This window comes from Mercenaria mercenaria, chromosome 11 (assembly GCF_021730395.1).
Source record: "Mercenaria mercenaria strain notata chromosome 11, MADL_Memer_1, whole genome shotgun sequence".
Classification (NCBI taxonomy): domain Eukaryota; kingdom Metazoa; phylum Mollusca; class Bivalvia; order Venerida; family Veneridae; genus Mercenaria; species Mercenaria mercenaria.
In genome coordinates, this window is record NC_069371.1 from 75,140,692 (window position 1) to 75,152,788 (window position 12,097).

At 34.9% G+C, this 12,097-nt stretch overlaps 1 protein-coding gene across 4 annotated transcripts in view; it reads left to right on the forward strand.

The window, feature by feature from the left end:
- Positions 1 to 12,097, forward strand: part of LOC123531405 (cytochrome P450 3A14-like) — a 42,194-nt gene that overhangs the window by 13,857 nt on the left and 16,240 nt on the right. For all 4 annotated transcript variants that reach the window (XM_045312333.2, XM_053517769.1, XM_045312334.2 and 1 more), the window contains exons 2-8: positions 592 to 676; positions 3,150 to 3,267; positions 7,661 to 7,755; positions 8,625 to 8,721; positions 9,264 to 9,383; positions 10,434 to 10,522; positions 11,509 to 11,657. In XM_045312333.2, the coding sequence (XP_045168268.2) occupies positions 600 to 676; positions 3,150 to 3,267; positions 7,661 to 7,755; positions 8,625 to 8,721; positions 9,264 to 9,383; positions 10,434 to 10,522; positions 11,509 to 11,657 (745 nt within the window). In that variant the 5' untranslated portion in view covers positions 592 to 599. The remainder of the gene's footprint in view (positions 1 to 591; positions 677 to 3,149; positions 3,268 to 7,660; positions 7,756 to 8,624; positions 8,722 to 9,263; positions 9,384 to 10,433; positions 10,523 to 11,508; positions 11,658 to 12,097) is intronic.

The following is a 12,097-nucleotide window of genomic DNA, read 5'->3' on the forward strand; positions in this document are numbered from 1 at the left end:
CACTGCAATTCACTCTTCTTCGCTTAATTATGGCGTACGATTTGGGTCAAAAGTAAATAGATAGAACAAGGAGTATTAAAATTGTACCTGCAGGTACACTTTCATACGTGCACGTATATTTTTATACCTGCAGATACAAAGGTATACCAGTAGGTACAAATCAGACATGTACGTACAGATATAAAAGTGTACGTGCACGTACAATTTCATACGAGCTCGTATCAAAAATACCTGCAAGTACAGTTTTATACCTAACTTTCAAGAGTACGTGCAGGTATAAAATTCTAGGTGCAGGTATAATATTTTATCTATAAATTACACGTCCACGTATATTTGTTATTTGTACCTGCAGGTACAATTTATACCTGCAGCTACAATTTTATACGTGATGGTACAATTTTGTACCTGCAGGTACATTTTTTGTTCTGTGCAGCTGCATGTAAACTGGATTGCTGTAAGTGAAGTGTCAGTGTTAGAGCTCTTGCAAAAACCCCTTTATTCAACATCTTGTTGAGCTGACTTATGGTATAACGTATATTCATTGCTTATCTTTGGAATAAACTATTAAAAACCTGTCCATTTATATTACAGGTTCAGACATGGAACTGTTTGGTGAGGCATTCTCCTTATGGGCGATTGTGAAAACTGTTCTGATTTTATGGTTTATATCCGAAATGTAAGTTCTTCTTGTATCTGAAATTTAATTACATTTTGTGGATGATGACTGAAATGTAAGTTCTTTCGGTAATCGAGCGGCCCGAAATGTAAGTTCCTTCGATATATGATACCCGAATTTAAGTTCCTACGACGGACGATACCCGAAATGTAAGTTCCTTCGACAGATAATACCCGAACTGTTAGTTCCTTTGACAGATAATACCCGAACTGTAAGTTCCTTTGACAGATAATACCCGAACTGTTAGTTCCTTTGACAGATAATACCCGAAATGTAAGTTCCTTCGACAGATAATACCCGAAATATAAGTTCCTTTGACAGATAATACCCGAACTGTTAGTTCCTTTGACAGATAATACCCGAAATGTAAGTTCCTTCGACAGATAATACCCGAACTGTTAGTTCCTTTGACAGATAATACCCGAACTGTTAGTTCCTTTGACAGATAATACCCGAAATGTTAGTTCCTTTGACAAATGATATCCGAAATGTAAGTTCCATCGATGGATGATACCTGAAAAGTAAGTTCCTTTGACAAATGATTCCCGAAATGTAAGTTCCTTTGATGGACGATGTCTATCGATGAACGATACCTGAAATGTAAGTTCATTTGAAGGACGATACCCGAAATGTAAATTCCTTTGACTGACGATAACGGAAATGTTAGTTCCCTTGATTGACGAAACCCGAAATCAAGTTAAGTTCCGTCCATGAACGATACATGAAATGTAAGTTCATTTGACGGACCATACCCGAAATATAAGTTCTTTCGACGGCCGATACCTGAAATATAAACTCCTTAGATGGACTATACCTAAAATTTAAGTTCCTAAGATGGATTATACCTGCAATGTAAGTTCCTTCGATGGACGATACCAGAAATTTAAGTTCCTTCGATAGACGATACCTTATATGTAAGTTCCTTCGATGGACGATACCCGAAATAACAGTTCCTTTTGCTTACGTATTATATAACAGCTGTTATTTTCTACACTTGCTTTGGTTGCTTTTCCTTTAAAATTTTATGCTAAATGATGTTACACTCGTTTATTAAACATAATGATTTAATAGGTACACAGGTAAATAAAAAAAATTAAACGATAATCTAATATACCTGTATCCGATAAATGAAAATATAGTTGCAACTCGATATCTCGAACTCGCTTATCTTTAACCCTTACCCTGCTATTTTTCTATAATGGACTGGTCCATCTTTCAATTTGGACAGTACTACTTATTATTCAAAGGGGTTTTCACTGAAAATTTACTGACTGAATAGCGAACAGTGCAGACCATGATCAGACTGCACGGATGTGCAGGCTGATCTTGGTCTGCACTGGTCGCAAAGGCAGAATCATCTGCCGCCAGCAGGCTAAGGGTTAAATTCCGGATATCTCGAAGACGTTTTCAAGTCCAGCGAAAGCACGTGGACAAAATATCATTTTAGGTCGGAATTTTGTTTATCTCGAATCAAAACGCTAGATACCTTTTAAATTCGACATACCCATTTTCAGTTGTACTGTCACCAATGGGTCTATATTTAAAATCGGCATAATTTGATTGAATACAGCCACATAATGAATGATTAAATGTCTTATATCGACTGATCAATATACACTCTTGTATTGATCAGTTAGAAAACAGAATTTAATCTACTTTAAACGTACAGTTGAAACTCTCGAAATAGATTATCTCCAAATTCCGGCTATCTCGAAGACAATTTACAGTCCCGTACCAAACACACTTGCTCAAAGTATTATTTTAAGTCGAATTTCAGTTATCTGAAAGTAAATATTCTGATCCGTCAGAATTCGAGATGCCGAGGTTCAATTGTATTTATTCCAAGATTTAAAATTACATAAATTTATACCATTTAACTTGCTCTAGTGATACTGGCACATGTGACGATAAAATGTTACTGGCATACTTCCGATCCCTGGTAAAACGTCGGCGAATTCTGACATCGACGTCATGATTATAGTAATGCATATAATGAAAAGGTCAATAAACGACTGGGGTGTACCTTTTGGCCACAGTGGCACACCTAGTTTCACAATAGCTCTAGGGCTAAAACCCATGGGTCATTATTGCACCAGGTGTGCACCATTGTAGCCAGACGACACACCGCAGACGTAGGGTTATTAACCTTTTATTCGCGTAACATGTATTATCTAATGCTTCGAAAATTTAATATCATCAGACATGCTTTTGTGCCTGTGTTCTCTGGACTTCGTCTTTCAGATTTTGTTGATAAATAAATATAATTGAGCCGCAACATGAGAAAACCAACATAATGCATTTGCATCCGCGCAGTCTGGTCAGGATCCATACTGTTCCCTTTCAAACCCTATTGCAATTAGAGAAACCGTTAGCGAACAGCATGGATCAAGGCTGCTCTGGATTCATGCTGGTCGCAAATGCACTATGTTGGTTTTCTCATGGTGCGGCTCATATAAAATTTTGTACACTTTAGATACGAATGGCTGAAGATTCTTGCTTGGAGGAAGAAATACAAGTTGACCGGACCATTTCCTCTACCCCTATTAGGGACTTGGCCAGCTTTCATTCTACTCGCTATAAAGACAAAACGGGTCAGTAGGCCTATAGTACATGTAGTAGTTTAAAATCGGAGAAAAAAAACGTTGACTTCTTGATGTAACTATCGTCTTTTATATTTTTATATTCAGCAATTTGGAATCTATGTTAATATTGACCTAGATCTACAGATCTTTTTTTCCTGTATAGATGCGGTTAATCCTTTTGAACTCCTCCCACGATCAGGTCTTCATGGTGAAAGTACTATTAAACAATATCGGTTCTAACGTTTTAGCTTAACTGACATTGTTTTGTTGTTGTTGTTGTTGTTGTTTTTGTGTTTTTTTAAGCTAGTTTGCAGTGACTTAAATGTATAAACACATTGTGTATAATAATTTGAATTTCCGTTAATAGAATTCAGTTTTGGCTTGAATGAAATTTGAAAATTGCTAAAATAGTCGACGCGGTAAATAAGATCTTCGGTGGGACATTAATAACTTTAAGGATGTAGGATCAATTTTTTTCTACAGTTAAGAATTTTTTCATAGATCTACTCTGTGAACTTGAAGAACATTAGTTTCTAAGACAAATCAGGGCAGAAAATGCACAGGTCACCGCACTCGTTTTTATTTTGTAGGGCATTTTCTTCATCCGCTGTATAAGCATTTCTGAAATTAAGGGGACGCATATTGCTACATTCACAGTTCATACAGAAATGAGGAAGGTGTGCATGTTCAAGAAATCGATGGTGGGAAGATAAAAAACATGTTCCTAAACTGATATAATACAGATGGACACCTGTAATATTCAGTACTTTGTGGATAAGGATGTGGTACTATGAATGTAATAGGAAAACAGAGGTCTTTGTGAAAGTACATTCAACACAAAATATTAAGCTTTTGTATAAGGAAAAAACAGGTTTTTTACAATAACAGTGTTACAAATAATGTTGAAGGGGTGAAATTTTCTTTTTAACACACCAGGTTTGCTTAAACATCTAAAAAGTTAACGCCACGTCATTTCAGCTCGGGATGGACGCCATATTTCTCATTGATAAAAAATGTAAACAAAAAAATCAGAGTGGGATTAGCATTGCAAGGGCATAACATGACATTCTACACAATGAATACCTTAGAACAGATATCTAAGATGCTACGCAGGTCAGGCGGGTCAAATGCGTAATGTCGATCACTTGAAATTTATCTTGAAAAGCTGGTTAATTTTAGTTTATTTACATGGTTTTTAATTTTCCCACGACTTCTCGGCGATTCACTGCAAAATGTATTACTGCGCCGGACGAAAGGTAACTCTAATAAACAACGGGAGACAACTTAGGTGTCAGCACGTGTATGATTTTTAAAAAAACATGTCGATGATTATAATTTCTTATGAAATAATGAATCCTATTCAGATATTCGTCTTTAATATTAGAAAATTATTAATTTCTGTGGACATTTATCAAAAAATATTACTTACAGTGGACTACTTTGCGCATCAAACTGGTTTCCGCTTCAGTTGTGAGGCACTTCCGTTATACTTTTTGACAACAATAACAAAACACAAAATGAATCAATAAGGTCACTTATAAACCGACTGCTACTTACATCAGTGTAAGTATAATTGTTGTTACAACATTATACTTGTTCATTACGTTATGAGATAAAGTTTATCTTGAACTGCATAATCCATTAAGGTTTCGATGGAGGCCTTGAGAAACAAAAATCAAACAACACCAAATCATAGAAAGAAAGAGTTGTTTGACATGAAAATTGAACAGCATGTAAAACATGTATATTACTTTACGAAACAAGTGTCAGTAAACTGATATAAACATTGAATTCCGGAAAAGGGCTGCCTAAAGGGGCTACACTTCCGGACAGTTAACCGCCTTTAAAAACTCACCATTTTCAAAGAACAGTTACACATGTTTGTTTTGATGCATTTGCAATAACGTGCGAGTGGTGAAATTTCACGTAACAAGGTGGAACATAGTTTTCAGCAATAGTTTATCATTTTTTCTTTACAAATGGCATTCATTTTCAAAGGGAGACAACTTTTTCTCAAAGATTACTTAAAATAATCCGAAAAAGTTGTTTCCCTTTGAAAATGAATGCCATTTGTATTTAAAATAATCGGGAACAGTTGTCTCCCTTCGTAAATGAATGCCATTTGTAAAGAAATAAAGATAAACAATTGCTGAAAACTGTGTTCCACCTTGTTATGCGAAATTTCACAACTCGCACGCTACTGCAAATGCATCAAAACAAACATGTGTAACTGTTCTTTGAAAATGGTGAGTTTTTAAAGGCGTTTAACTGTCCGGAAGTGGAGCCCCTTTAGGCAGCCCTTTTCCGGAATTCAATGTTTATATCAGTATACTGACACTTGTTTCGTAAAGTAATATACATGTTTTACATGCTGTTCAATTTTCATGTCAAACAACTCTTTCTTTCTATGATTTGGTGTTGTTTGATTTTTGTTTCTCAAGGCCTCCATCGAAACCTTAATTACGTTTAGATGATATTGCATTTACAACTTATCTGACCCCGTTTTTTTACGTGAATGACAGCATTCTCGTGCAACTCGTGCAAACAGAGTTATGAAAAGTATGGTGGAGAATTCAAGGACAAATTATAAATGTCATTAAAGTGAGGATAACTGTATATTCGTCCAGTTTTGATCATTGACATTCCTGCTGTGTATTAGTGAGTTTTGTGAACAAGATTAGAATGTTACTTTTGCACAATACACATTGATTGGACCTCTCAACCAAATTTCATACCTTATGTTAGGGATTTTTAAGACAATACATTTTCAAAAGTTTGTTGAATTTGTTTTGATATTTAAGTGCATTGTAGTTCATGAATACCAAGTTGAAAATTAATAATGGCAACATTTCTAGGCCCTTATTGTAAGCCACTCGACTTCTGTAACGATAAATGTTTAATGTATTAAGGGGAATATACTCTTTTAGTTTTGGAATGTGGCATTCCTTGACCACCGTATCTTTTCTTATGCACTACTTTGTAAACAAACTAAATAATGTGTTTTAGCTTACATATGCAAAATGAAAAGCAAGACAGTGAACTTATTTCACATTTTTTCTTTAAATTAGAATCTGTAGGAGATTGATAAATGTTTGGACAAGGTGAAGCACTATTATTTTCGCACAAAAAAAGTATTAATTGTTGACTTTGAATGTACACAATAAGTCTTATGTAATTCAACAATAACTTTCTTGTTTCAGTTTTTCTCATTTTTATTTTAGTCAGCAATCCTTTGTGTACTTATAACAGTTGAAACAGTATCCATTTCATGTACCAAAACCTTGTACTTTTTTGCAGGTAAATTTTATCATACCCCACCCACTTTTTTCTAATTTCAAAGTATGCGTCCCCTTAAGTAAAATTGAAAATATGGGAGTACTTTATAAAACATACAATATCCAACTTCATTTTGTAGGGATTTCAGGTCTTACCGGTTACTATGAATACAAGGTGATATCAGTATCATATAAGCATAAATGTAACCAACAAATCTCTTTCATTTTTACATGTTGGCATAATTGCCCCACCCACTTATTTTTTAATTGAAGAAAACGTAGATCTATTTAAATCTAAACAAATTCTGCTGTTAAGATTTTAAAGATATTTTGCTGCTTTAATGACACACAAGAATGCTTCAAAATGGTAACAAAATGCTGGGGACACCGTACATCTAAGAGATATATGTAGAAAAAAAACTTTAAAAACTTGTGAATTTTGATATTTTTAGTTCTTTTTGTTTTAAAGTATACTTCCTAGATAATATAAAGTGCTATGTTGAAAACTTTTATTTCAGTTGCAGCTTTTCATTATATATATATATATCAGTCAGAAAAATATTAGAAGCAAACCTGATCTTCTTTAATAGGTATTTGAAATTACCGACCCCTATCCCATTGTACACCTTACATCAATTTTAGGAATGCCATCCAAAAATAAGTGTGAAAAATTTTTTCGCAACAAGTAGAATCTGTTTGGTTATATGGTAAATTATTAACCATATTTAATTATTTAGCATTATTTTTGGCGCAAATTTTGTTAGAAAGAAATATTCGAAGAATCGTTTTTCAAAATGGCGGACATCCTGAAAAAAAAACCGCTCGTACATCCTTAAAGATGAAAAAAATGATAAAGTTATAAAAGGTCAGGATGTGAATTGTATCCAATATAGAAGTCTTCATTTTATATAGGATAAAAAATACCAGCAGCTTTTGGTTTGTTTGTGTCTACAAGATGTGACTTTGCTGCGCGTATAAATATGTTCTTTTTTTCGTGATGTTTCAGGATGGCAACTATACTTTAAGAAATAGATCTAAAACAAGTCCATATAAATTTTATCATGGAAGTGAAATATCTGTTTTACAAACCAGGCTGATTTCTTTTCAAAAGTATGTCATTTTAACAGATGGCGAAAATGGTCCAGGCAAATAATGAACGAAGGCAGACAACAGCTAGCCAACATGAAGATGGCTCAGATTTTAAATTGCCTCCTTGTTTAGCGTAAGTCATCAAAATACCAATTTAAAATTAAAATACAGCGGTTTTAATAATTTTACATGTCAATATGTGTAGGACAAGTGCTTTCATACTCCAAGAGCTGCGTGGAATTAAAAACCCAGCGCTATGTCCGGGTTAAGAAAATCCTGTCTTGTATAAACAGGAAATTGAAGATCATCATTATTTACTTTGGAATATATATAAAGAGGTTGAGTACAAACAGATTATGTAGAGCAGTCCGCTGCAAATGTATGACAATCTACTAGTATGCGAAGTAAGTATAGGAATTGAGCTCGCTTCAAATTAGTATGCGAACTAAATGTAGTATCAGTCCGCTTCAAATTTGAAACAGTCTATACTAGAGCTAGTATGCTAATTCAGTCCGCTTCAATTTTGAGACGCTCAACTAGTATAAAAACAAAATGAAGGAATTCAGTCCGCTTCAATTTTGAGACGGTCTACTTCTTTGCGAACAAAGTGAAGAAATTCAGTGTGCTTCGATTTTGAGACGGTCAACTAGTATATAAACTAAATGAAGGAATTCAGTCCGCTTCAATTTTGAGACGGTCCAAAATGAAGGAATTCAGTTCGCTTCTCTACTAATATGCAAACTAAGTGTAGGAATTGAAATTGAAAGAAAACATTTTACGGTGTCGCCTAATTGTATAGATGTAGGCATTTTTTTTTAGGTTTTTCTTTTCGCAAATGATGTACAGTGGCTAACTGACAACTTTAATATCTTCAATCATAGTATTCTCCCACTGTTTTCACGTGCATGCATGTGTATGTATGTAGATCTATGACGATGAACCATTGTGTTGAAGTCACTTTTGTTGAATAAAGTTTTGTTCTAATCTGCTCTACTTTAACAGTGGCAACTTGGGACCCTGTAAGATGCTAATTGTTACGGACGTTGACTTGGCGAAGAAAATTTTCGTAAAGGATCATGTGCACTTTCAGAACACAAATGTAAGTAATTTTCTTGTGTTGGGTCAAACGTAAGAAGTAGATCTAATTTACTGTGAATGTTACAACGTTTCTGTTTTTCTTCTTTTGTACATTAAAAGACAAATTATTCTCAGGTGGCGTGACTGAGAGATTTGATATGAAGACAATCTTCTGTCGTGCCAATGAGACAGTTTCATTTAATTTTAAAGAAGAGTTTTTACTATTTTGAATTTTGGTTGCCGTATATAAATTCTAAGAAATGAAAAAAAAACATTGTAGTCCGTATAATCAGCTAGGTTTCGGAACAAAAGTTGGAAAGCGCTGGAAACTTCCATTACGTATGTTTAATAAAACCATTTCATTAAGATAAATATGAATTATGCATGTGTTCATTCGCAGTTTATTAATGTCTGTTTTTACCCTCTATAACCATGTTTCTTTACTAGACAAAACTTCATAAATAGATCTATGATCTTTTTTTATTTCTCAATGTTATAAATATATATAATTTACACTCTTCTTACGAATGCTTATTTTCTAATGTCTGATTTTGTCTTTCTTAGACTATAGAAGGCTTGAGCCCACATCCTTTGGACAAAATGGTGAGCAACTTGAGGGACTCCGAATGGAAACGAGTGCGAAACATTCTATCGCCGACTTTCAGTTCATCAAAACTGAAAAAGGTTAGTTTTCTTTTTTGGTGCTGAAAATCTACACATGATTTCATAAAATGTTTAGGGTATGCTATTAGTATAAGTGGATGGTCCGTCGTCCATAATTTACATAATAAACATTTTCTTCTTTCTAACTACTTATCAGAATTTCACCGAACTTAGTCTGTAGCATCCTGGCAGTGTTCCCTGTCAAATTTGTTCAAATGGTCCCGCTTGACCTCTTTTAGGGGCCGCTAGAGCTAAAATATATATATATAAACCTTTAAACGACTTCTATGGTGAACCATTTGATGGATCATCGTAAAAACTTGGTCTGTAGCATCACAATAAAGTATGTTCCCAGTTTTGTTAAAACGGGACATGCGGCTCCTTTTTAGGGGCTGCTAGAGGTTAAACTAGAAATACCTATAAACAATTTCTTCTCATGAACTGCCTGATGTATCTTCATTAAACTTGGTCTGTAGCAATTTTATAAGTATTCCTCTAAAATTTGCTCAAAAGGGGACGCTTGTCCATTTTAGGGGACGCTAGAGCTAGATATAGGAAAAAACGATCTACATTAAATTTGATCTATAGCATCATTGTAAGGTCCTCTCTCAATTTTATTCAAAAGGGGCACTTTGCCCCTTGTGGAAGCCTCCTGAGCTAAAAATAGAAAAAAAAAACGTTTGAACGACTTCTTCTTATGAACTGCTTGATGGATCTTCATCAAAATTAGTCTGTGGCTTCATTGTAAGGTCTTCCCCCAAGTTTGCTCGAGAGACGCCATTTAGGGGCTACTAAAAGTAAAAGTAAAAAATACTATTAAGCGACTTTTTCTCATGAACCGCTTAGCGGATCTTCATCAAACTTGGCCATCTCCCAGTTTTATTCAAACAGGCGCACTCGATCCTTCTTTAGTGCTGCTAGAGCTAAAAGTAGAAATACATTAAACCTTTTCACTAATTTTGATTTATCCCTTTTTTTTCCTAATTTTAACGTACTAAATCAGATAGTGTAACCTAAACGTTTCACATGACGTGTAAAGTTATATAATTTATCATCTTGGTGTATTTTTAGATGACCTCAGAGATTAATTACTGCTCAGGCTGCCTTGTCACCGGACTATTAGACAAAGCCAGGCACGGTGAACCAGTAGAAGTTAGAAAGTAGGTTCGGTCACTTTTTAAAACAATTTCTATCAAATCGTGTCGTCAAGTTGGTTCGTATGGCAGCGTCCTGGTGCCAGGAGAGAGATTTAGATTGGTCTTATGTACGACTTAGTATCTCCTACGTACGACTTAGTATCTCCTACATAGAACTTAGTATCTCCTACGTAGGACATACTATCTCCTACGTAGGACTTAGTATCTCCTACGTAGGACTTAGTATCTCCTTCGTAGGAGATACAAAGAGTATATATTTCGCATTTCAAAATGCTTCATTATGTTATGGTGAAAGGCTCTGTTTTTCTAATTTCCTTTACATTTATACAGAATCTGCACAATAATGTACCTTTCATGTGACTTCGTAGAGTGAATAGATTATAGATAACTCTTACAAGAAAATGTGATTTGAACAAGAAAATAAGCGGAATGCAGTCTTAGTCATAAACCACACATACATATAGTATAAATGTTTGGAACAAAGCATCAGAATTGCCAAGTCGTATATTGGAAGGGTTTCATGATCCAAAAGGACCAGAAAATATAACTACACTGAGTCCAAGTATGTGGAAACGCCTCGGTAGCCTAGTGGTAGAGCGTCCGCTTCGAGTGCGGGAGGTTGTGGATTCGATCCCCGGCCGCGTCATACCAAAGACGTAAAAATGATACTAGTATAGCTTCCTCGCTTGGCGCTCAGCATTATGAAGGTTGCTATTGTGATTGTTGAATCTGTTCATGAGAGATTCAAACACTTCTTTTTGATTGTAGCTTTTTTGTAATTCGGGCATTTCGGTAATTTCGGATTATATCTTTTATGTATTTCAGGCATTTCGGTAATTTCTGATTGTACCTTTTGTGTATTTCATGCATTTCGGTAATTTCTGAAGGTACCTTTTGTGTATTTCAGGCATTTCGGTACTTTCTGATTGTACCTTTTGTGTATTTCATGCATTTCGGTAATTTCTCTTTGTACCTTTTGCGTATTTCAGGCATTTCGGTTGTTTCGGACTAGACGTAATTGCAGGTACAGCTTTCGGGATACGTACCGACACTTACAAGAATCCAAATGATCCTTTTACATCGCTTGCCGAGAAAGCAACTACAGAAATAAATGGAAATCTCTGGATAATGTTTGCCAGTAAGTAAATCAGAGCTGTTTGATTTAAAATCATTTAGTTACGACAGTTTTTCGTTTTCGTTCATCCCTCGTGAAAATTTCATTGAGAAAGTAATGCATAAACCATTTACCATCTGGCATCTACATCTCTTCCGGTGTGTGTGTGTGTGTGTGTGTGTGTGTGTGTGTGTGTGTGTGTGTGTGTGTGCGTGTGTTCGGGTTTAACGTCTTTTTCAACAATTTTTCAGTCATATAAACTACGGTGTCTACTTGTAGCAGTGAACACAATTCGGTTTGTAATCAACCCGAGTATGTCGAAGATTAAATTTGGTAAAGCTCTATTCGGGAAGCCTTATTAAAGAACACATACTGGTTGCAAACGAATTTCAGAAATATATGAATCAAATTATCTTAGTTTTAACTCTCTTAATAGTATTGTAGTAATAATACACGTTTTTTTT